We start from the raw sequence: 27,476 nt of genomic DNA, 5'->3' as shown, positions 1-27,476 counted from the left end.
GTGACCATATATTTTGTGTGACTTTAATCTTTTGTTATTAAAAATAAACATTTATTATATTTGCAGCTAGATAACATAGTAATTAATGAAAAACAATAGCACTTAAATTCATTTGGTCTCACTTTCTATTTACCTTGCACTAACGTAAATGGCTTATTCCCTATCCAAATAACTTGCTCTAGGGATGCATATAGAATAGCATATTGACAAATTTTGCTATTTCACTATGCAGTAACACAATATCTTACAAAAAAATGTTTGCGTATTTATTCTATAATGGATCACGCAACTGAAGTATTTTTTTTCATATCTTCTATCAGTTTGTTGATTGGGATAGTTAGCCAAAGGGAAAATGAAAAACAGTAGACAAAATCTTTAGCAAACTTTTCATTCTAAGTTTTGTATTTGTGTTTGAAACAGATCTGCAAGAGACTACTTACTTAGCAAATGGATGGCACACATTCAGGGTCATCAGATATAAAATCAAATTCCAACATATTAAAAAGGTAAAGAATACATTTGACAGAAATTACCTTTGCTTACAAAAAATTCATTACATACAATCTGCATATTTTATTGGACCAAGAACTGTCCTCTCCATTTACACAATCAAAGAGAAACCTGATGGATAAGTAATATTCCCCCCAACCTCCTGAACCATGTGTAGTCCCAAGTTTTTAAATCTCATCTTTGTGTCTTGGGTCTCCACTTACACTACACTCTATTCACCGCTATTTTCAAGCTAAAGCAAAGCAAAGCAAGGTAAGTCTGCAGTTTTCACCAAGAGGTTGAGGGAATCATCAATGCCAAGAGCAATGTTACCGATGATGAAGATGGGGAGAGTGTGTGGAGGGTCGACTGGGCACTAGTGATTTTCCCACCTGTGAAAATAGAGAAGCATTAAATGGAGCAAATTATTTTGATTTTGCTGAAGATAGGAAAGAGTTGTTTCTGGGATGTAAGACAAAGGAGTGCAACATCGGTTTGTTTCTGTTGAGAGTGTGCTTTTAAAACAAGGTGTTGTATGGGGCTCCCAAAAATTATATGGAAGGCAGAATTCTATATGAATACTGTGTTAAAAGGCTATGTCACATCTAAAAAATACATCTACTCAGGAGATTTAGTGTAATTTTCACTAATGATGCACTGATGGAAAACATCCCAAATTCCAGGTATGAATGATAAGCTGATTTCTATAGCACATAGTTCAGGAAAGGGAGCAAGAATAATTAGCAAATTTTGTGGCAATAAGAATTCATAATTCAATTACTTCAGTCAATGTTTGAATTTGATAATAATAAAATTATTTAAATTATTTAATTTACTTATGGGTTCTCCATTTATTTGATTGTTTTGGTTGAACAGGCTTAAATTCTATATTCTCATACCAAACTTGCCAAAGGAAGAAGAGCCATCTTTCATTACTCTTACCTATACCCAGGAGAAATTCTTCCTTTTTGGGAACAAAATATTGTATGCAGTTAATGTATTAAGGTGGCTGTTTGATTAAACACACTGATCTGAACAGATTAGTTTGAAGTATTTTTGATAGCTCCACATAACAAACTCCACACAAACTAAGTAATAACCTTAGGCTTAACTTCGGTTAATGGTTCCTCAAGTCAGAATTCTGAAGTAGCATCATCATGATCGATATTTAATGAATGCTTACTATATGCAATGCACTGTATTGAGGCCTTTATACATATTATCTTATTCAATCCTCACAACATTTCTATGAAGTAAGTACGGTTTTTATCTCCCTGTTGCAGATGAGGGAACTGGAGCTTAGATAATAGAACATGCTTCAAGTCATCAAGATGGGATTAGTAAAAACCAGATGCTCTTATGATTGGCCTTAATTAAAACCTTAATGATAGATTAATCATAAAATAAAGGTACCACCCAATTTTTGGGATCATCCTTCTGTCATGTTATCTTCTCTGGCAAGAGTTGAGTGTTAATGGAATCTGGTTGTGATTTTTGTCAGGGAAATAGTGTCCAAATTTTTTCTCCAGATGTTTATTTAAGAGCGGGGGGGGGGTGGCATTTGTTTGGTAAACACACACACAGCAGTGGCAAATCTTTCCTTTAAAAATTTTTATATCTAAGGCACTAATAGAACTCTAATCAACATATTGGAGAATGTAACATGCATTTCACCCTGTATAAAATGAATTATTGTGAAGTGCATGGCTGCACGTGAACTATAAGAAAGGCATGATGACAAAGCCTCACTGGAGTGGTATATGCATTCTTAATAAATAAAAACTGTGAAAACATCTTTTCTATTTATTTGAGAGTGGCTGAGTCCTTGTTAAATCAACTAACATGACACTTTTACAAAAACATCTCACTTTCAGAATGCTAAGTAGGGACTATATCTCAACTTTCACAAAAAAATCCACAAAGCAAAAACATTATTTTGGTAGAGCAAATCAAAACAAAACATAAACAACAACAACAACAACACTGAACTAAGTTCTAGTCTCAGCTGCAAAACCAACTAACTATTTCACTTGAGCAAGTCCTTGAACTTCTTAGGGCTTTTGTTTTTTGGAAAATGGTAAGAATGAAACCAATTATTGCTCATTTTCTATAGGTCTGAGATAGACAATATTATGAATTTCAATAAAACTCAGAAAATGGGTTGCACTAGCCATATTTTTTTTTAACTAAAACAAAAGTTGACAATTTGTTTTTCATGGAATAGAAGTGCAGTACAATGGGAGAATCAATGTTTTTATAAGTACTTTCAAACTTGGGGCTGATATTGTCCAGATGATATTTTACAATCTGGTTGTTTTAGAGTTGGGGAATCAGAGAATAATAGAATACTTAGAAGTTTGCTGAAAGGGTAAAATAAGATAATATATGAAAAATACCTAATGTAATGCCAAGAATATGATCAGGGGTCAGTAAATGCTCATTGTATTGTTGTTTTTAGAAATTTGAGTCTTATGATGCAAGCAGAAATTTGTCATCTTTTTCACTTTTCAGAAATAATCTTTAGTCTTTCAAGGCACTCTTGAAGATTTAACACCCACATCTGACCAGTTCAGTTGTAGTAATCAATGTAGAGATATTATTACCTCTCTTGCTCTTGAAGCTATACTTTTATAAATGAATCATAAAGTGTATTAAGCTTTAATGAGGCCACAATGTATTTAATTCTTAGGTCTTTTCACCTGAATTTTTGAAAAATGTCAGATTTCCTATATCTTATATTTGTTATTTTTAACTTTTCATTTTGAAATAATTTTAGATGCAACAAAAGTTGTAAAAATAGAGCAAAGAATTCATCCAGTTTCCTTAAATGTTTGTTTCCTCATTGTTGTGTTAGTATTCTCTCTATAAATACATACATTTTTCCTGAGCCATTTGAAAGTAAGTTGCAGACATGATATACATTTACCCCTAAATAATGTATAGTTTCTAAAAATAAGACATTTTCTTATATATCCACTCCACAATTTTTTTAAGAAAAGTAAATTATTAATATATATATGTTATCTAATCTACAGACATTATTCAAATTTTATCAACTGTCCCAATAATATCCTTTATTTCATCTTGTATTTTCATGTAAGAATTTACTCATCAAATATTATGTAAATAGCTTTTCCTCAAAGTTTCAGTCTAATTATTTTCTTCCTTATATTTTCCTTCTATCCCACTTTGTGGCATCAAAAAAGATCATATGCAATGCCCCTGGTCTTAATCCAAATTGATAAATATGTTGAATGCAACAAAGCCACATGCAGAGTCCTATATGATATCACTGGATACTTCCCTTTAGGCTGACAATTCTGCTTGAGAGTGATTACTCAATAAATAATGCTCATAATTGCCCATTAATTAAAAGACATTAAACATTTTTTATTCAAGGATTTAGGGAAAATTGCCTAATATTTTCTTAATGAAAGACGTGCATACTTTATTAAATCTTTTGGTTTTTTTTTTTTTACTACCTCAATAAAATGGTTACTCATTTCTAAATTTATAAAATTTCTCTTCCTTTAATTTCCTTGCTGGTGTAATAATGACAGTAGTGGTGAAGATATATGGCCTTGGAGACAAGCATGCTTGGGTCCAAATCCTGGTTCTTCCACTTAGTGTGATCTTGGGCAAGTTACTTAAATTTTCTCTGTAAAATATTAATAATGCCATTACCCCATATAATTATTAGTAAGACTAAATAAGATGATGTATAAGACTGATGACCGGGGGCGCCTGGGTGGCTCAGTCGTTAAGTGTCTGCCTTTGGCTCAGGGTGTGGTCCCGGCATTCTGGGATTGAGCCCCGCATCAGGCTTCTTCTCTGGGAGCCTGCTTCTTCCTCTCCCACTCCCCATGCTTGTGTTCCCTGTCTCACTGGCTGTCTCTCTCTGTCAAATAAATAAATAAATAAAATCTTAAAAAAAAAAAAAAAGACTGATGACCAGTCCTAACACATAATAAGGGCTCAGTAAAAGCTAGAAATTATTAATACTGCTAATAAAAACAATGAGGCACAAATAAGTCCCAGTGATCTAATGTATAGCATCGTGATTATAGTTAATAAGACTGTAGTACACACTTGAAAGTTGCTAAGGGAGTAAATTTTAAATATTCTCACTACAAAAAGAAATGGCAGTTATGTGATGTGATGAAGGTGTTAGCTAATGCTATGGTCGTAATAATTTTGCAGTTATAAGTGTATCAAATTAACAAGTTGTATACCTTAAACCTACAAAATGTTACATGTCAATTATATCTCAATAAACCTGGAAAAGAACAAAAAATGATACTTAATGGAATTAACAATTTATTTTGAAATCAATAAATATGATCTAAGTTTAATTTTAAAAGGCATTTCTTTTAAGCTTTTCTGAACCTCATTCTCCATTATCTAGTGATAAAAGTAACCAAGGTAATAGAGAAATAGGTATGTTAAATAGTGCACTGGCAGTTTAAAAGCAATATTGCAAAACCCAAATGACCAGCAAGGCACTGCTTGAGACCAGGATAGGCAAGGGAATTTCAAAAATAAGGACATTCTAATGAACCATTCTAATGAAAAATCCTTTCTAGATTTGTAGAAATTCTGCAATTATGGACATAACGCCATTGTTCTTATTAATTGGAGGATGGCATGGAAATCGGAGTGAGAAATGAGACCCTTCCAAAGTTTTCATCCATGGAATCCATCATATTAATTTTGGTGAGGTTTACACTATTTAACATTGTTGGTGGTCATCACATTAAGCCTATTATGTCGAAACTTACCTGAATAGGATGGTACTCTGATTTGGGAACTAGCCGTCCCATCCCCTCCGTCGCTGTATGCTCGAACTTCAATAATATAGACTCCGGCATCTGGCAGTGGTACTACTGCTTGAGGTTTCTGTGTTTCAATAACTTGACTGTTGCTGTGGCCCTCTTGCCTATAAAAAACCTGGAAATAATAACAGAGATTTAAGCATATCATATTCAAATGAGGATTCCAAATCTTTATTGATTGACTACCATATGTCACATTTTGAGCTAAGGAAGCCTATGGCTTTGACAGATATGTAAGTAACTGCAATGTATGTGCTATATGCAGCAGTGGAAGTGTACATAAGATGCTATGGAAATATGGAAGAGAGAGTTTAATTCTGTCTGTGGGTTAGGAAAGGCTTTTCAGAGGAGGTGACACATGAGCTATGTATCTGAAGATGAGTAGAGTTTGCCAGTTGGAGAAAGGGATGAGAATTCTAGGAAAAGGTAAGAGAAAATGAAAAAATACACCTAAGCAATAAGAAACTATAACATTAGGGTACGGAATAGACAGAAGACATACAGGGATGGTGATACATGAGACTAGAGCAGTAGGTAGTGAGGAGGCATATCTCTACAGTCTTTTATTGGTTATTGAAATGAATAGTATCCTGAGGGAATACTCATAGCTGTCATCTTCAAATTCAAAGGACTAAAGAGAATAGTTTGTTAACTATATCAACAATAAATATTTAACAATGTAGGAAATCACTGAAAAGTTAAAATTTTAGTGTTTCTATTTACTTCTGTGAACTGGCATTTGGATACTTTGGATAGTAAAGTTAAGTCTTTTTGACACCTGTCCCTAGTACTAGAATAGAACATGTATCCATAGGAAATGGTTTTAGAATTACAAATTAGGACACAGAGTTATCCTGGAGTGCCAGGGTGGCTCAGTTGGTTAAGCATCTGTCTTCGGCTCAGGTCACGATCCTAGGGTCCTGGAATTGAGTCCCGTATCAGGCTCCTTGCTCAGCGGGGAACCTGATTCTCCCTAAGCCTGCCGCTCCCCTTGCTTGTGCTCTCTCTCTCTCTCTCAAATAAATAAATAAAAAGTATTTTAAGAAGGACATAGAATTTTCCTGTTTACATATCAGAAAGCAAAGATCATAGGACTTATGCAATTTATACAAGATCATGTGGCTCGTTAGGGAAGAAATTGCCTTAGAAGGTTAGTATTCTGAAGATAAGTTGTTTCTACTTACAGATCTGGATTCAAAACAATCTCCTACAAACAAAATAAAACAAAATACAATCTCCATATTTCTGTCTGGGCAAATCTGGTCGCATTATAAGACCTGGTGCGTGGTAAACTTAAGAGAAAGCTACTTCTGTTGCCATCATTGCTCATTGTCAATAGTCAGTATTTCAATGGTATCATAAAAGATGCTTTAGGGAGGGGCGCCTGGGTGGCACAGCGGCTAAGCGTCTACCTTGGGCTCAGGGCGTGATCCTGGCATTATGGGATCAAGCCCCACATCAGGCTCTTCCACTATGAGCCTTCTTCTTCCTCTCCCACTCCCCCTGCTTGTGTTCCCTCTCTCGCTGGCTCTCTCTATCTCTGTCGAATAAATAAATATAATCTTAAAAAAAAAGATGCTTTAGGGAGCTAGATAAAAATTTATAATTTTTTCTTATAAAAATGTGTTTTGAGCTTTCACTAACCTATATAGAGGGGGAAAAAAAAAACTTTAGTAGAGCAATCTTGTCATATATTGAAGTCTGCCTGTACTTGATCCTCCCTTTTGTGTTCTGATAATAAATGGTCCCTCCATTTCACTTTCTTTATCTTTCACAGATTTAAATTTACTTCAGGGTCTCAGGAGAGAAGTAGCTTCTCTCTAAAAGTATTTAGCATGTGCAATAATTATATGTACTTATAGGAAAGGAAGCCATAGCCTCAATGTAGTTGCAAAGTGATAAGAGTATAATCAAATATTTATTGGGCATATCATGTGGGCCAGGCACAGTGCTATATATTGGAGACTCATAACAGAACAAGACCACATGGTTCCTGCCCTCATGGCACTTACAATATAATAGTGGGGACAGATGCCAATGCAGTGAAGTGTGATATATACTGCAATAAGAAATGTATTTAGTGATATAGCAATGCACAGAGTGGTACTTGGTCAAGATTTGGGGAATCAGAAACATTTCTCAGAACATGCCCATAGCAGGTCCCTTCAGCTTAAAAAATGACAATTGTATCAGAATTTATGATTCTTATGTTGACTGTAGCAGTATCATGAGTGAGACTTCTGATCATCCACATGAGGTAATTAGAAAGCAAATTTATGGCAATGGGGAAGTACATAAATTGGTGAGGATTGGCAGGGGAGTGACTATTTTAGAGGACATTGTTATTATGGTTCAGTAAATTACAATTCTTATGACAAAGAAAATGTAGCTAGTAATGCATATCTAATGTTGCTGTAAAATTCAGAGTTGAAGAAAAATGTGTGGATCAGTTGAGATTTAGAAACAAAAGGTAAAAGCATGAAAAATACCAGTCAATGGTAGCAAAGGGAGTTTGAGATTAAATGTGGCTTTTACCAGTACATCCAGGGAGATGTGATGTTATGAGTCAGTAAGTGGGTATACTAAGTGAAAAAATACATTAAATTAATGGTTATTCTTAGGTGTCTGAAAGAATCTCGGCTCATTTTAAAATCCTGATTTCATAAAGATGAATGAAAATGAGAAAACGGAGAAGCTTAAGTAGTTATCAAGACATGTCAGAAATAGTTATTGACAATAAGGAGTCCATGGAGTACTTTGAAAATCTGGACATTTACAGAATGGCGGTTGTGATGACAGCTATCTTTAGGCATACAGGAAATTGTATTTTCAAGACTATCCTCAAATCCTACTTAACAAGCTCAGAAGAGTGAGTTATCCAAAGAAGTGATTCTAAACAAAAAATTAATGTGGTACTGTTGTTCTGAAAGACATGATCTGGAGATGGCTAGTCGATATGTATGATGGTAAGACAATAATGGTGTGAGTAGGCTCAAAGATATAACAATAAATTTTTGCTTTTTTTTACCCATGAGTGCCCCTGAGAAGGATGGATCCTATTAAAGGTAGGCCTATTCAGCAGCTGAGCATCTTGGGAATAGTCAACAGGGACATCCACTCTTCACAATAGAAGGTGAGGAATCTGAAGCCCCAGTGGTGATGGGAGGGTGAGAAATCAGCAAGATGATAGAAGCAAGATGAAAAGAAATTGGGGAAGCATAAGTACCAGTGAGAAGCCACTGACTGGAGGATGGCCAAAAGCGCTTTTAAGAACAGGACTTCCTATGGGCAATTTTCAGGTATTTGCTTGTATGGTGTGCTTTTCACTCTACATGCTCCTGCCAACATTTCTCTCAAGGCTGCTTTCTACAGGTATATATTTGTTATTATATAAGCCATTTTTGTTTTATTTTTAAAAGTATTTTATTATAAAAAATTTCAAGCATAATCACATGCAAAAGAATAGTATAACATTATATATGAGTCTTTTTAATTTGTGGGTACCACAAGAAAAAGGCTGAATCTCATATATGGAGTAAATATAAGAGGAAGGAACAGCTGCAAGATACAGGAAATCAAGATTAGAATGGTCAATGACATTAAGCTCCCTCGAGAAGCTGGATAAATATAGAGGTGGTCTTCAGAATTCTGTAGGGTGTGGAATAAAATATCATCCCAAGTGTACATGTATCTCAGGAGTCTGGAAGGTCCTGATATCTAAGTTGAATAAATACACAAAAAACTACATTGATGGAACACTTAATAACCAGTAAAGTTTGAGCCTGATTTTCCCCCTACTCTCTCCAGGTATGTAAACAGGCAGAAAGTAGAGGCGAGGGGGGAAGATCTATGGAGAAAGGGTATATCTAGGAAAGGAAACTTTCTAGTCGTAGCCCAGAAAACAAAACCATTATTATTATTATTATTATTATTATTATTATTATTACTATTATTTTAGTATGTAGCCTGAGATCCTTGTCCTGAATTCCTTCTGACTCTTCGTTTTTTTTTTCTGAATGGACAAAAGTTTCTCTTAGTGAGGAAGGAGATATTTGCACAAGTGAAAGTATAGCTCCCAGGTGTTTAATATTTATTTTCCCTTTCACTTGGGCTTAAATCTACATGAGAACAATAAGGTGGAGATAAGATGGTTGTTTTATTTTATAATTTTGGTAAACTTCTTTCATAATATAAAGAAAAAATTTCTCCATTCTCAAGATTATTAGGGAGAATTATGGCTGAATATGCTTTAGTCCACAGCTTTGTTATTGGCCTTGGTATTTCCTTAGGAATGCCCATACAGATGTGCCAAAATTAGTTAAAGACTCGAAATACAGACTCCTTACTAGAGGAGTTATAAAAATAACATTTTCTTCATTGAAAAGCATTTATTTGAGAAATATAAGAAATATAGAAAAATGTATTAAAGAAATATAAGAAAAGTATATTAAATTAGAAAAAAATAATTTGAAGTTTTTGCACCATTTTCCCAATCACTTACAAATAATACATTTAATACATTTAATACAAACAATACAAATAATACATTTCTGAATTGGGAAATATAAGAAAAGAAGAGAAAGAAATAATAATGGACCTGAAGAAGTTATAAATACACTAAGTAAACTCCAAATATGATTTAACTTTTCAAATGGGGAGTTATTTTATTTGCATGAGAATAATTTGTGGCCGTATCTTCAATCTTTTCCCAACATTTCTTGTGGTTCTTCAAGCTTCTATTTCTCTTACTTTTTAATGAAAGCTGTGATGTCTTGAAATTATTGCTATTAAATCTGGACTTGTTAAACAAAATCCCAAAAAGTTTAGGATCTCTTGGATGATCTCAAAAAGCAGTAAGAAATTTCACAACTAGGTAATACTTAACATTTATCTGAATAGATTTAATTTTAATATGTCTCCTCTGATACAACCACATATGGTTTGATTCCATCCATCCTTCTTCCACTATATTCTTGGTCATTTTTGAGGTCCCTGATAAGATTTATGATGAGGAGACCTCCCATCTTCTGAAACCTTGCATAAAATTTCTCATCATATCTTTCTTTGTTAACATTTTGTCCTTATATATGTTGACACTTCAATCTCTGAAATTAAGTAAGTAAGTAAGTAAGTAAGATCCATGCTTCTTAGAAAATGGATTGGTTGAATGTCAAATTCCACTCTTTTATCTTATTATTTTATTATGTTTTTTTGTGGTTTATTTTTAAATAATGAGTTCAATCCTGTATTTAGTATTCTAACTATAAGAGTTGAGTTTATTATTTATGGACCAAATCTGGAGAAAAATCTAATTTTCTCCATGTTTATCACTTTTCAATCCTTTTCACAATCGGGAAAACTTCTAGATGAAGACTTCTCTGAATTCATCTACTTTGGACTTAATACAGGCTTAATACAAAAGGTGGAATACACAGAGTATTGACAGAGCTCTGTGCCATTGAGGACATCTGCATGGTGTTCACAAAGGAACCCGGTTAAGGCCTCTTTATAAACTCTTCAGATGGGGCAGTTGGGGATGGAGTTCTCCCAGTCTGGCAGTGTCTAAGAGAAGCTTCCTAGGTATTCCCTTTCTGGTGTGGAAGCTCTCTGAGAAGGACCTTCTCTGTCTCATTCGCTGTGGGAACGTCAGAGCCTAGAACACTCATTGGCACTTATCTCTCTATGCTTGTGGACAAGAATCCTGTCTTAGCCAACTTCTTCAGACTGATGCCCAGCACACATCCCAGGTCTTTCCTGATTCTCTCACCACTGTGGTCCGAAACTGGAGGAGAAACTCTCCTGGCTCTGCCTTTGTAGTGACAGGCTGGAGTGATTCTGCCTGAAAAATGATTCACCCATCCCCTGGGAAACTGCCACAGGCCTTTAGAATTAGGCTGTCTGTCTTATTTAGACAGGGCTTGCAACCCCGTCACCCTTAGTTAGGTGGGCACTCCTTTTCTCACTGCCCAGGTGAAGATGCAGCCCTGCACAGACCACTGCGCCTGACTGGCCTGGCCGGTGCTGAGTCCTCTGAGCCATGGCTTCCCCTGATACAGCTGGAGCTTAGCAAAGATAGATTATTATTTAACCCTAACAACCACATGAGGGGACAGGGAGACTCTACCCAAACAGGGTTGCCTGAATATCAGCATGGCAGGCCCCTCCCCCAGAAGGCAAGCTGAAAAATCAAGAAGCCGACATCCCTAAGGTCCCTATAAAACAAGTGCACAATGCTTGGGTCCTGGTCAATAATTTGGGCTCTGAGCAACCCCACAACCTCTCCTCATCAGAATGACGAGGAGGAGAAATCCCCCCCAGCAAAGAAAAGATAATGAGTCTGTGGCCTCTGCCACAGAACTGATGGATATGGATATAATTATCCATATCAAATTATCAGAAATGGAGTTCAGAGTAAAATGGTCACAATGATGTGTAGATTTGAAAAGAATATTAATGAAAATATTAACAAGAATATATAATCTCTAAGGGCGGAAATGAGAGTGAATGTGGCAAAAATTGAAAATGCTATGACTCAAATGCAGTCCAAACTAGATGCTCTGATGGCCAAGGTAAATGAGGCAGAAGAATGAATTAGTGAATTGGAGGATGGGTTGGTAGAAGAGAAAGTTAAAACAGAAACTCGGCTCAAAAAAATCCAATCTCAAGAATGTAGGTTACAGGAGATTACTGACTCAATGAAACGTCCCAATGTCAGAATCATCGGCATCCCCGAGGGGGTGGAGAAAGAGAAAGGTTTAGAAGAGATATTTGAACAAATCGTAGCTGAAAACTTCCTTAACCTAGCAAAGGAAACAAGCATTTGTGTCCAAGAGGCAGACAGGACCCCTTTCAAGTTCAACCATGACAAACCTACACCACGTGATGTCATAGTGCAATTCGCAAATATTAGATTCAAGGATACAGTATTGAAAGTGGCCAGGGTGAGGAAATTTCTCACGTACCGAGGCAAAAATATCAGAATTACATCAGACCTGTCTACACAGACCTGGAATGAGAGGAAGGTTTGGCGGGATATTTTTAAAGCTCTATCCGAGAGAAACATGCTGCCAAGGATCCTTTATCCAGCAAGGCTGTCATTCAGAATTGATGGAGAGATAAGGACCTTCCAGGATCACCAGACACCAACCAAATTCGTGACCATGAAACCAGCCCTACAGGAGATATTAAGGGGGGTTCTATAAAAGTAAAATGGCCCCAAGAGTGATACAGAATATAAATTTTTGCAATCTATAGAAACAAAGACTTTTCAGGCAACATGACATCATTAAAATCATATCTCTCAATAATCAGTCTCAATGTGAATGGCCTAAATATGCCCATAAAACACCACAGGGTTGCAGATTGGATAAAAAGATATGACCCATCCATCTGCTGTCTACAAGAGAATCATCTTGAACCTAAGGATACATCTAGACTGAAAGTGAAGGGATGGAAAACCATTTTTCATGCCAATGGACCTCAAAAGAAACCTGGGGTAGCAATTCTCATAACAGGCAGATTAGATTTTTAAGCTAAAGACTGTAGTTAGGGATACAGAAGGACACTATATTATTCTTAAAGGATGTATCCAACAAGTGGATATGACAATTATAAATATCTATGCCCCCAACAGGGGAGCAAAAAGATATACGAGCCAACTCTTAACCAGAATAAAGAGACAGATAGATAAAAATATGTTAATAGTAGGGGACCTCAACACTCCACTATCAGCAATAGACAGATCACCTAAGCAGAAAATCAACAAAGAAACAAGAGCTTTGAATGATATACTAGACCAGATGGACCTCGTAGATATATACAGAACACCACACCCCCAGAACAACAGAATACTCATTCTTTTCAAATGCACATGGAACGTTCTCCAGAAGAGACCATATATTGGGTCACAAAACAGGTCTCAAATGATACCAAAAGACTGAGATTATTACTGCATATGCTCAGACCACAGTGTGTTGAAATTGGAACTCAATCACAAGGAATAGTTTGGAAGAAACTCAAACACTTGGAAACTAAGAACCATCCTACTCAAGAATGATTGGGTAAACCAGGAAATTAAAAATCAATTTAAATAATTTATGGAGACCAACGAGAATGAAAACACAATGGTCCAAAACCTATGGGACACTGCAAAGGCAGTCCTGAGGGGAAAATACATAGCCATCCAAGCCTCACTCAAAAGAATAGAAAAATCTAAAATGCAGTTTTTATATTCTCACCTCAAGACCCTGCAGCTGGAACAGAAGAACAGGCCTAACCCACACACGAGAAAGCAGTTGATCAAGATTAGAGCAGAGATCAATGAATTAGAAACCAGGAGCACAGTAGAGCAGATCAACAGAACTAGAAGCTGGCTCTTTAAAAGAATAAATAAGATCACTAAGCCCCTGGCCAGACTTATTCAAAAGAATAGAGAAAGGACCCAAATTAATAAAATTATGAATGAAAGGGGAGAGATCACAACCAACACCAATGAAATAGGAAGGATCATTAGAAACTTTTATCAACAGCCTTATTGCAGTAAATTAGACCACCTGGAAGAAATGGATGCCTTTCTGGAAACCTATAAACTACCAAGACTGAAACAGGAAAAAATTGAATTTTTAAACAGACCAATTAATTATGAAGAGATTGAAGCAGTGATCAAAACCTTCCCCCAAAACAAGAGTCCAGGGCCTGATTGATTCCCCAGGGAATTCTAACGTACATTCAAGGAAGAAATAATAGCTATTATCCTGAAGCTGTTTCAAAAAATAGAAACAGAAGGAAAACTACTAAACTCATTCTATGAGGCCAGTATTACCTTGATCTCCAAACCAGGCAAAGACCCCACCAAAAAGGAGAATTACAGACTGATAATCCTGATGAATATCAACACCAAGATTCTCAACAAGATCTTAGCTAATAGGATCCAGCAGTACATTAAAAGGATTATCCGTCAAGACCAAGTGGGATTCATCTCTGGGATGCAAGGGTGGTTCAACATTCGCAAATCGATCAGTATGATAGATCATATCAACAAGAAAAGAGTCAAGAACCATATGATCCTCTCAATTGATGCAGAACAAGCATTTGACAAAATACAGCATCCTTTCCTGATTAAAACCCTTCAGAGTGTAGGGATAGAGGGTACATTCCTCAATCTCATAAAAACCATCTATGAAAAGCCTACAGCAAATATCATTCTCAACGGGGAAAAGCTGAAAGCCTTTCCCTTAAAATCACGAACAAGACAAGGATGCCCACTCTTGCCATTATTATTTAACATAGTACTAGCAGTCCTTGCAACAGCAATCAGAAAACAAAAAGGGATAAAAAGTATCCAAATTGGCAAAGAAGAAGTCAAAATGTCTCTCTTCACAGAGGACATGATACTCTATATGGAAAACCCAAAAGACTCCACCCTCAAACTACTAGAATTTATAGAGCAATTCAGTAATGTGGCGGGATACAAAATCAATGCTCTGAAATCAGTTGCATTTCTATACACGAAAAATGAGACTGAAGAACGAGAAATTAGGAAATCCATTACATTTACAATAGCACCAAAAATCATATGTTATCTCAGAATTAACTTAACCAGAGATGTAAATGATCTATATTCTAGAAACTACAAATCACTCTTGAAAGATATTGAAGAAGACACAAAAAGATGGAAAAATATTCCATGCTCATGGATCGGAAGAATAAACATAGTTAAAATGCCTATGCTACCCAGAGCAATCTACACTTTCAATGCCATCCTGATCAAAATACCGAGGACATTTTTCAAAGAACTGGAACAAATAGCCCTTAAATTTGTGTGGAACCAGAAAAGGCCCTGAATCACCAAGGAATTGTTGAAAAGGAAAAACAAAGCTGGGGGCATCATATTGCCGGATTTCAAGCTATACTACAAAGCTGTGATCACAAAGACAGCATGGTACTGGCACAAATACAGACACATAGACCAATGGAACAGAATAGAGAACCCAGAAATGGACCCTTGGCTCTTTGGGCAAGTAATCTTTGACAAAGCAGGAAAAAACATCCAGTGGAAAAAAGACAATCTCTTCAATAAGTGGTGTTGGGAAAATTGGACAGCTATATGCAAAAGAATGAAATTTGACCACTCTCTTACACCATACACAAAGATAACCTCCAAATGGATGAAAGACCTTGATGTGAGACAGGAATCCATCAAAATCCTAGAGGAGAATATAGGCTGCAACCTCTTTGACATTGGCCACAGCAACTTTTTCATGACACATCTCCAAAGGGAAGAGAAACAAAAGAAAAAATGAACTTGTGGGACTTCATCAAGATAAAAAGCTTCTGCACAGCCAAGGAAACAGTCAAAAAAACTAAGAGGCATCCCACAGAATGGGAGAATATATTTGCAAATGGCACTACAGATTAAAGACTGGTATCCAAGATCTACAAAGAACTTCTCAAACTCAATACACTAGAAACAAATAATCAAATCAAAAAATGGGCAGAAGATATGAACAGACACTTTTCCAGTGAAGACATACAAATGGCTAACAGACCCATGAAAAAATGTTCAAAATCATTAGCCATCAGGGAAATTCAAATCCAAACCACATTGAGATACCACCTTATGCCAGTTAGAATGGTAAAAATTGACAAGGCAAGAAACAACAAATGTTGGAGAGGATGTGGAGAAAGGCGATCCCTCTTACATTGTTGGTGGGAATGCAAGTTGGTACAGCCACTTTGGAAAACAGTGTGAAGTTCCCTTAAAAAGTTAAAAATTGAGCTACCCTATGATCCAGCAATTGTACTACCGGTTATTTACCCCAATGATACAGACGTAGTGAAAAGAAGGGCCATATGCACCTCAATGTTCATAGCAGCATTGTCCACAATAGCTAAATTGTGGAAGGAGCTGAGATGCCCTTCAACAGATGACTGGATTAAGAAGTTGTGGTCCATATATACAATGGAATATTACTCAACCATCAAAAGAACGATTTCTCAGCATTTGCTGCAACATGGACGGGACTGGAGGAAATAATGCTAAGCGAAATAATTCAAGCAGAGAAAGACAATTATCATATGGTTTCACTCATTTATGGAACATAGGAAAGAGGAAGATTGGTAGGAGAAGAAAACGAAGAATGAAGGGGGGGTAAAAAGAAGGGGGAATGAACCATTAGAGACTATGGACTCTGGGAAATAAACTGAGGGCTTCAGAGGGGCGGGGTGGGGTGGGAGAATGGGATAGGCTGATGATGGGTATTAAGGAGGGCATGTATTGCATGGTGCACTGGGTATTATACACAAGTAATGAATCATGGAACTTTACATCAAAAACTAGGGATGTACTGTATGGTGACTAACATAATAAAAAATTATTATTATAAAAACAACAAATTAAAGAAGTGGACGAAATGGGGGGGAAAAAGGTGAAATACACAGTCCTTGCATTTTAAACCTCAGGCATTGACTTCAAGTTTCCCAGCCTCAAACGTACATACCATGCACATTGCTAGTGATCTCTTTTACTTATAATAAAATAAAGTAACTTGGCAAAGACAACGAATAAAAATAAATTTACTTCTCTTTTTGATATTACAATTAATTTTGGAAGCTTTCTTTTACCCTTTTTTTTTTTTTAAAGATTGTATTTATTTATTTGACAGAGATAGAGACAGCTAGTGAGAGAGGGAACACAAGCAGGGAGAGTGGGAGAGGAAGAAGCAGGCTCCCAGAGGAGGAGCCTGATGTGGGGCTCGATCCCATAACGCCGGGATCACGCCCTGAGCCCAAGGCAGACGCTTAACCGCTGTGCCACCCAGGCGCCCCCTCTTTTACCCTTTTAAGCAGGAAATCCTCTACCTCAAATTGCTTTGTGGATAGAGAAATAGTGTGCTGACTTGCATCTACATCTGTTAAACTTTTGTGGCTGCTGTGTGCTATTGTGCTTAAGACGCGGCCCACTATTACACTATTATTCTTAGTCTAGTGGCTAGGTCACTCTTGGTCTGGCAGTAATCTGGGGAGATGTAGTAGAAATCAAAGAGGTTTTTTTTTCCTCTGAGTTTCATGCTCAGCCTTGGCCACTCCATACTTGGGTGAATCTCCATCCAAACGGTATAGCTCTTTAGCTGTAGTGCATATTCTTGCTTAGGCTGAAGGAGTTTTCCTCAAAGTCATGCTCAGAAAAGGGGGTTATAAGCTTGTGTTTTCTGGGTTACATCCTTGTACTTTAAATTTGCAGCTATTGTTTCTAATCACATTCCTGGCCCCTTGCGCCTGTGTTAGGAGGAGCTTTCGTCCTTAGCCACCTGCTCTGAGAAAAACAGACCTTTCCAGGAGAATCCAGGCTCCGTGTTAAGCTGTGGTCATTAGCCTAAAGTCCTTTTTCCCTCTTGGGGCACTTTGTGACATTTCTGCCAATAGGTATCTCATTGGGGATTATCCTGTCTGTCAGAAGTTCTAATAAGAGTTAGTCGCAATAGAACAGGCTTTGAGGCCTCACTCCATTTGGTTATCAGCAGACTCCTTTCTTAGGAATGAGCTTTTTCTTCTCAAGGACATTAGCAAGTATAACAATTTAAAGGAAATAAAAGAAAAAAATCATCTATCAATGTGTACCTATTTGTCAATAAATTATACAACTAAGATGGAACATGGTAGTGATTTTTCCCCCCACAAGAAGGTATTCCAAGGTAACTTCTGCTATCTTCATTTAGACAGAACTGGCAGGCAACTTCCAAAAATCAGTTCCTTTTGTTAAATTTCACCTAACCAGGTATTCTCCTCCCAAAACAAATAGAATAAATAGTATTTTATTTTTAAGTGAGCACCTTCTATATGCTAACAGCTATATGTTATTTTACATAAATTATCTTATTTAATCCATAAAACAATCCTGTATGATAGATATTATTTTATTGTTATTTTTGCCATTTTGGAGTTAAGAAAATGAGACTCAGAGAAATTAAACAACTTGATCAGAGTTACACAACTAGGATTTGAATGAAAGTCTGACTCAGAAGCCAGTGTTCTTTTCCCACTACACCTAACAAATGGGAAGACCATGCTGGAAAAACACACATCTGATAATATATACTTATGAGTAATTGCATAATATACTTCTAGCTGGGTTAAATTAATTAATTTATTCATCCATTCTAGAAACATTGGGATTAAAGTAATGAGAAAGAATTTCTGCCTTCAATCACATATAGTCTGGTTGGGGAAACAGCCACATATAAAGAGGAAGAATAGTGACAGAGATAGATGGGGTAATGGTGAGCAAAAGAATGATTACATTGCCTGGGAACCCTATGCCCAACCTCACATATACTTCAGTTGTTATTATCTGAGAGGTGCCTTACACTGACTGGTTCTGTCAGGTGGCCATATACTTTCATGTAGCTCTTCCTTGTTTTCTACTTTGCCTCTCCAGTTTGGGAGTTTGGTTGTCATAGTTCTAATGATATTAGATTGGTTCTTGGAAGGTATATCACCATTTCAGGCCATACTGTTACCTCTAATTATTGAAGGTATATTTGCCTTAGAAGAAAAGCTGTAAGGACATGGTTATTTGGGTAAGGGTATAGAAGGAAGAGGATAAATGGAAGGGTATAAAAAATGGCTCACCTACCCTTCCCCAAAAGATCAAATTCAGTATCTCTGAGGATTAAAACAGATTTCAGTGTGTATGTTTGAGTAATAAGGGTGTCTGCTATTCCATACTAATTATAGTCTGTAAGAATAATATAATTTGTGACTTAAAATATGATTAATGGGAATTATTTACCTTACAATAAATTTCATTTATAACTTCTTAAGTATTTAGCTTCAGAATTTTAGCAATTTATATATAAAATACCGTGTTACCATTTCTGATCATTGAAAAGCCACATAAATGATGATTTTCAGTCTAAACATTATTAAAATGTTTAAAATTTCTGATATAAATAATTTCAATGTATGGTTCTGTATGGAGTTTAAGACAATAATAGAAACTGATGAAAAAAGAATTTGAAATTCAACCAAATCAATACATAGAAAACATATATTTTAAAATTAGAGACAAAGTTGTTTTTCAAAAACAAATCAGTGTTTTCATATTTCCAGATCTCTTGCTGGCTCATTTAAGGATGACTGTATGTGAAATGCTGTGTCTATTTTGGAGCTTGCTGTCTCTCCATGGACTCTTTCTTAACCCAGTGTGCTTGCCCTAGCATTCATTCTTTTTTTTTTTTTTTTTTTTTTTGCTAAATCTTTCCACCCAAATTAAATCATCCAGTCTTTGTCATTTGCCAGAAAAGTTTGTCTTCTGAGAGAAATTGCTAGGACTCTGTGCTTAAGTTATGCTGGTCCTGATACTGCTTCATGGAGCCATCATCATCCTGTATTCAAATTGTTGCTGCTTTCTCTACTCATTCCCTTTCTATGCCTTGCACAGTTAAACCTGATTTTGACTGCCTTGGCTTACCTATTGTAGGGAGACTTTCTTTTAAGTTATAGGTAGAAAATGATTGGGAAAAATAGATATGCGAATGGCCTTTTATGCCTTATAATCATACATCGTCATACTAATTTTTAAGACGAGTGTCTATAAAAGAGAGTGAAGAAACATACTGACCTTATAGCCCATGACTTCAGATTCATTGGCTAATGGTCTGACTGGTTCCCAGCCCAGAGAAAGCTGAGAGCCTTGCTGTTCCCACCTGAGATTGCTGGGTGCTTGACTAGGGGCTGCAAAATAAAAAGTGAAAGTGAAATAAATCAAGCAAAGAAAGACAATTATCATATGGTTTCACTCATTTATGGAACATAAGAAATAGCAGGAAGATCGTTAGGAGAAGGAATGGAAGAATGAAGGGGGGATAAACAGAAGGGAGAATGAACCATGAGAGACTATGGACTCTGGGAAACAAACTGAGGGCTTCAGAGGGGAGGGGGGTGGGGACTGGGATAGGCTGGTGATGGGTATTAAGGAGGGAACATATTGTATGGTGCACTGGGTGTTATATGCAAATAATGAATCATGGAACACTACATCAAAAACTAAGGATATACTGTATGGTGACTAACATAACATAATAAAAAATTATTATTATAAAAAAAGGTGAACTGACAAGGAGTCTTAAGTACATTTCTTCACTTAAATCTTTGTATTTCAATCTTTTCTTGTGTTTAGTATTTGGCTGGCACCATAGGCTTCTTTCCAGCTGGAGTCAGATAAGGAGGGTTTTTGCTCCAGAGTGTCATTTTAATAGCTACTCTACTGAGCTTTTGAACCAGAATCCTTTTATCTTCTGTCTGTGTCAAAATCACTTGGCCGTGTTTCACAGGAAGATAACCTTTATCTACTGTGAATGCAAAATTTTCTGAGCTAGTTTCAGAATTCAGATCTAAGTATTCAAGCAAGACTATGAATCAAAACTCCCCTTCAACTCTCCTTATTTGTACCTTACAGGGCTTTCAGAAATGTTAAAAGATGTTTCCCTTTTGTCTGAAACAAACAAAAAGCCCAGGTCACTTACGGGATTTCTTGGTGGTTGCACTCACTTCACTGCTAGGTGGCCCATATCCAGCTCCATTATAAGCCCTCACTGTGAAGTGATACAAAGTATTTCCTTCTAATCCTGTCAGAATGACAGAGGATTCATTCCCTCTAGTTTTGACTGTTTCTGCTGCATCTTCTTGTTCCATGTCTTTCCGATAACCAACCTGTCAACAAAGTATTAAATGACAAATTAATTTTGAAGTTTCTTCTATGCTTGTGATTGGTTTTCCTAAAGCCCCAAGAAATCACTCTTGTATCATCCAATTATCAGGTACTGCTAATGAGGCAAAATCAGTCTTAGACACTGCCTGATTTACATCTGTGTGCATCTTAGCAGTACTCAGCAGAGCAACGAAAGGTGCTACCTTCTAGTCTGGTAGCATGAGTTGCTTGGAAAGAGCCCCAAACACATCCTGACATTAAGGAAGAATCATTCAAAGAAATTGAAGAAGTGCTCTTCTCTCGTAGGTTATCAGAAACTTATACTTTTCAAAGCCATAAGGCTTTGAATGAATTTTTTGAGAAAGAGACATAAACAATATTTCCTTCTGGGCCCCACATAAAGGTGAGTCATATAAGCTGTATGGGTTTAATAGAGAAGAGGTGATAGAGAACATTCACGATACTTGGGAGTGGTTTAAATGTAGACATATCATATTGCTAGGATATGGGAGGGAGGCAGAAAGGAACTTTTCTGTCAAAACACAATTTATGCTTTGAGATGATCTTTCCTGGTTATGAGCTCATGGTGACTGCTCTCATACCGAACTTGAACCCTTTGTGAGTTTAAGTAACTCTCTTTGTATACCTAAAGCTTAACATTATCTCAGACATCAGAATGTAACCATATTTAAATGGATAAAAGAGTAATTTTTATTCCTCTACTTACTTACTCTAGTAAAAGTAATGGAACAGCAGTACCCCCACCCCCACCATTAATTACGGTGGTGAAAGAAGTGGATCACTGCACCCATTTCATCCTCATTCAAGTTCTTTGTCTACTGTAGAGGCTAGGAAGCCAAACACCACATATTCCAGAGGCTTTCAGCAAAGGTTGCTGCTATACACTGTGGGCAGTGAGGGTTTTTTTTTTTTTTTTATTGTTGTTGTTGTTGTTTTTGTTATTTGAAATATGATGGCTCATGCCTAAGACTGCCATTTCTAGCTATAGCCATAGGAAGTCATTATGGGCTCTTGTCTCTCAGGAAAAAAACATTTAAGTCACCACATCAAATTAAAAGGTCTATATCAGCCCAAGTGCTGGCTGAAGGCAAAAGAAAGAAAAAATAGGTAGAGGAGGAAGGAAATTATAAATTTGTAACTGCAAATTTATGAAATGAAATCTATAATAGCTATACTTTCTTCCAGGTCCTGTTTCATGTATACATATTAATGACTTGGGCTCCTTCCTTTCTTCTGATATTTTATATAGTGTTGTAGGTAGGTAAATTTCTAATGTAGTTCATTGGAGAAAGAATAAACTTTCACCCTGAGATGGACAGATTTACTGATGGAACTTTCCTTGGCTTTCCTGCTTAGGGAAATGTCAGTACATTTTCATTTGTAAAAGTGATATTTGCACCATATCAGTATGGAACACAGTTGTTGCTTATTGTTGCTGTTGAGTGAGAAAATGATGTGTATGTATGTTGAGTAACCAAAGGGATATGGTACATTAGTGTTCAACATCCATTTCACTCTCATTCCAGTTATCTCCCTGTACTGAAGAAGATGGAGAGCTAAATATCTTATCTCTAAGGCTCTTGCAATTAGGACTCAATGTGTTTTAGCTTCAGCCAGTCAGATGAATATGCCTGAGATTTAAAAGTAAAAGTGAGATGGAGATTGAACTTCTTCTGCATTTCTGCTGGTAAGGACATTAATGGAGTCATTATTTTTCCTTCCCTCCCTGCCCCGCAAGGCGGCTTTAATAAGTGACTCATTGTCTAACCATTAGCTTTATGAGAATCAAGAATCAGGGCACAGCGCATCCATTTTGTTGGTGCAAATCATAGTTCACGTGGTGGAATTCTGGAACTGGCAACAATAGTGGAGGTCTCCAGATCACAGCAGCTTCCTGAATGTGGCACCATCCTGATTGTAGTGGCTTCTTTCACCATGGCAATGGAGTATGCTTCTGGGCCTGGTGGCTTAGAAGACATATTCCTTTGTGTTGATCCTATACTTTGACTTTAAGAGTCATTCTTGATCTTTCAAGTCACCCTGAAGTCTATTGATTTAAGTCCATAATTTTATAAAACATTTAATAACTATAATACTTCTTACTTAAACTATTTAGAGTAATTTAGTTCTTTGCAACTAAACCCTATCTGATACATGTACACAGATCTCATATATCTTTGTATATATCTATCTCTTTATTTTCTTTAAAGCCTAAAAAGATAGTCACATTCCTATTTCTCATCCCTGTCTCTTCACAGATTTGAACTGGTATACAGCTGAGTGACTGAACTTCCAAAATCCATTTGATTAAGCTGTAATCCTCTAAAATCCTAACTTTTTTATGATGATGGACTCATTATTCCCAATTCTGAGAACCAGCTTATCTTGCTTCATCTTTGAGAATATTTTAAGTGAATAAATCTAAGTTATTTTCAAACTACAAAATTGGCTGAGCTGCCATTAGATGAACAAATCCATCTTTCCTTTCCAGTGATATATCTGATTCCCACTTGTCTGTTTTAATTTTCTTTAATTGGTTATATTATTTCAAATTAATTAAGTGCATATATTTGTGGGAAACAAGTATGTTTAAATTCAATAAATTTTGATACAGATTTCACTATAAATTTTGATTTCTAAATATTGAATGTTTAATGTTCTGATTAATCACCATAAAATTAAACATCCTAGTGAAAGATAAAATGTTTCTTAAGTAACTGATTATGAAAACAACAACAACAAATTCCAACTGAAACTTACACAGTGTATTCTAAAGTATGCCTTAGGTAAAAAATGTTCTTGTTGAAAAAAAAAAAAAACAACTTTAACTGAGGGTACTCATTTAAAATAAAGCATATCAGAGGTGGGTGAGTGGGGGTGACAGGTGAAATATGTGAAGGAAATTAAGAGTATACTTATTATGACGAGCACTGGGTAATGACATATAGAATTGTTGAATCACTATATTGTACACCTAAAACTAATGTAACAATGTATGCTAACTATACTGGAATTAAAATAAAAAGCTTTAATTTAAAAAAGCAATAAAATAATAAAACCTGCAGAGAAATCTAAAAAAAAAAAAAAAAAAAGATACACATTCTCTTTCTGGCATGTTGAAAAAAAAAAAAAGAACAGGAGTTACTTTCACAGTGAAATGATAATTATTTGCCCCACACTTTTTTTGTTTTTTTTTTTGTTTGATGGGAGGAAGGGTAAAACAAAAACAAAACTATTTTATCAACTTCAGATAATAGTTTTCTGTCTGTGTATCTCTTATATTTTCATGACATATATTTAATACAATGATGTACCTATAATTGCATGTCCTGCTTTATTCTCTAACATTAGAGTTACACATAAATATTTTCTCATTTTTCAAAGTAATATTCTATCATATGTCTGTGTACCAAATATTATTTAACCAGTGTCCTATTTGTGGAATATTCGAGTAGCTTCCAACTGCTGCTTTTTTAATTAAAATGTTGCCATGAATATCTTCATCTGTATTGTTTTCTACATATTGAATTAATTCCCCAGGATAGAATCCCACACAGGAGATTACAGGGTCTAAATTTATGAAAACTGTTATGCTTTTTGATACAAAAAAAATATCACACTGGTTTTTAAATAGTTTGTACAAATTTTCATTTCCAAAAAAAAGTTTATGAATCTAAGATATACCATACTATTGAAAGCTCTAGGTGGATCATGGGTTTGGAGCCAGAAGGCCTATATTTGAAACTTACTTTTTTTTTTTTAACTATAAGCTATATATAATGGAACAAGTTACTTAACCACTGAATTTCTATATCTTTGTTTATAAAACAGACAAAATACTACTTTACCTCAATTTGATGAATCATTTTTAAATAGCTCCCCTATTGTCACTAAACTACTTGAACTATTTTTTCTTGATGCTTTTTAAGTTTTTAAATTTTTTTATTATGTTAGTCACCATACAGTACATTATTAGTTTTTGATGTAGTGTTCCATGATTCATTGTTTGCACATAACATCTGGTGCTCCATGCAATACGTGCCTTCCTTGATACCCATCACCAGGCTAACCCATTCCCCACCCACCTCCCATCTGAAACCCTCAGTTTGTTTCCTGGAGTCCATAGTCCCTCATGGTTTGTCTCCCCCTCTGATTTCCCCCCTTCGTTATTCTCTTCCTTCTCCTAATGTCCTCCCTGCTATTTCTTATGTTCCACCTATACGTGAAACCATATGAAAATTGTCTTTCTCTGTTTCACTTATTTCTCTTAGCATAATCCCCTCCTGTTCCACCCATGTAGATGCAAATGGTGGGTATTCATTCTTTCTGATGGCTAAGTAATATTCCATTCTGTATATGGACCACATCTTCTTTATCCATTCATCTGTTGAAGGGCATCTCAGCTCCTTCCACAGTTTGGCTATTGTGGACATTGCTGCTATGAGCACTGGGGTACATGTGACCCTTCTTTTCACTACATCTATGTCTTTGGGGTCAATATTCAGTAGTGTAATTGCTGGGTCTTCGGGTAACTCTATTTTTAATTTTTTGGAAAAACTCCATACTGTTTCCCAGCATGGCTGTACCAGTATGCATTCCCACCAATAGAGTAAGAGGGCCCCCCTTTCTCTGCATCTTCACCAACATTTATTATTTTCTGTCTTGTTAATTTTTGCCATTCTAACTGATATGAGGTAGTATCTCATTGTGGATTTGATTTGTATTTCCCTGATAGCTAGTGATGTTGAGCATTTTTTCATGTGTCTATTAGCCATTTGAATGTCTTTTTTTGGAGAAATGTCTGTTCATATCTTCTGCCCATTTTTTGACTGGGTTATTAGTTTTTTGAGTGTTGAGTTTGAGAAGTTCTTTATAGATCTTGGATATCAGCCCTTTATCTGTAATGTTATTTTCAAATATCTTCTCCCATTCTATGGATTGCCTCTTTGTTTTATTGACTGTTTCCCTTGCTGTGCAGAAGCTTTTTATCTTGATGAAGTCCCAAAACTTCATTTTTGCTTTTGTTTCCCTTGCCTTGGGAGACGTGTCTTGAAAGAAGTTGCTGTTGTCAATGTCGAAGTGGTTACTGCCTATGTTCTCCTCTAGGATTTTAATGGATTCCTGTCTCACATTGAGGTCTTTCATCCATTTGGAGTTTATCCTTGTGTATGATGTAAAGGAATGGTCCAGTTTCATTCTTCTATATGTAGCTGTCCAATTTCCCAGCACCATTTATTGAAGAGACTGTCTTTTTTCCATTGGATATTGTTTCCTGCTTTGTCAAAGATTAGTTGATCATAGAGTTGAAGGTCCATTTCTGGAGTCTCTATTCTGTTCCATTGGTCTATGTGCCTGTTTTCGTCCAGTACAATGCTGTCTTGGTGACCACAGCTTTGTAGTATACCTTGAAGTCAGGTAGTATGATGCACCAGCTTCATATTTTTTCAACATTTTTTTCATTTTTCAATGTTTTATTTTTCAACATTTTTTCATTTTTCAACATTCAACAACAAAAGTTTTTCTTTTTCAACATTTCCTTGATGATTCAAGGTCTTTTCTGGTTCCACACCAATTTTATGATTCTTTGTTCCAGTTCTTTCAAAAAGGCCAATGGTATTTTAATAGGGATGGCATTGAAGGTGTAAATTTCTCTGGGCAGAATAGACATTTTAACGATGTTTATTCTTCTAAACCATGAGCATGGAATAATTTTCCAACTTTTTGTGTCCTCCTCAATTTCTTTCATAAGTGTTCTGTAGTTTCTACAGTATAGATCCTTTACCTCTTTAGTTATGTTTATTTCTAAGTATCTTATGGTTTTTGGTGCTATTGTAAATGGAATCGATTCCTTAACTTCTCTTTCTACAGTCACATTGTTAGTGTATAGAAAAGCAACTGATTTCTGTGCATTGATTTTGTATCTTGCCACATTACCGAATTGCTGTATGAGTTCTAGGAATTTGGGGATGGAATTTTTTGGGTTTCCACATAAAGTATCATGTCATCTGAGAAGAGGGAGAGTTTGACTTCTTTGCCAATTTGGATGCCTTTTATTTCTTATTGTTGTCTAATGGCTGAGGCTAGGACTTCTAGCACTATGTTGAACAACAGTGGTGAGAGTGAGTATCCCTGTTATGTTCCTAATCTTAAGGGAAAACCTCTCAGCTTTTCCCCATTGAGAATGATATTCGCTGTGGGCTTTTCATACATGGTTTTTATGATATTGAGGAATGTTCCCTCTATCTCTATACTCTGAAGAGTTTTAATCAGGAATGGATGTTGTATTTTGTCAAATGCTTTTTCTGCATCAATTGAGAGGATCATATGGTTCTTGTCTTTTATTGATGTTTTCTACCACGTTGATTGATTTGTGAATGTTGAACCATCCTTGCATCCCAGGCATAAAACTCACTTGGTCATGTGAG

The 27,476-nt window shown here is 36.0% G+C and overlaps 1 protein-coding gene across 1 annotated transcript in view; it reads right to left on the bottom strand.

Moving 5' to 3' along the window:
* Positions 1-777: 777 nt before the first annotated feature.
* Positions 778-27,476, bottom strand: part of CNTN5 (contactin 5) — a 1,310,719-nt gene continuing 1,284,020 nt past the window's right edge. The window contains exons 22-25 of the mRNA XM_026505289.3: positions 20,846-21,032; positions 19,942-20,054; positions 5,268-5,436; positions 778-881 (exon numbers count right to left, since the gene is read on the bottom strand). Coding sequence (XP_026361074.3) covers positions 778-881; positions 5,268-5,436; positions 19,942-20,054; positions 20,846-21,032 — 573 coding nt within the window. The remainder of the gene's footprint in view (positions 882-5,267; positions 5,437-19,941; positions 20,055-20,845; positions 21,033-27,476) is intronic.

This window comes from Ursus arctos, unplaced genomic scaffold, assembly GCF_023065955.2.
Source record: "Ursus arctos isolate Adak ecotype North America unplaced genomic scaffold, UrsArc2.0 scaffold_22, whole genome shotgun sequence".
In the NCBI taxonomy this organism is placed as follows: domain Eukaryota; kingdom Metazoa; phylum Chordata; class Mammalia; order Carnivora; family Ursidae; genus Ursus; species Ursus arctos.
This window is presented reverse-complemented; position numbering and strand designations above follow the sequence as displayed.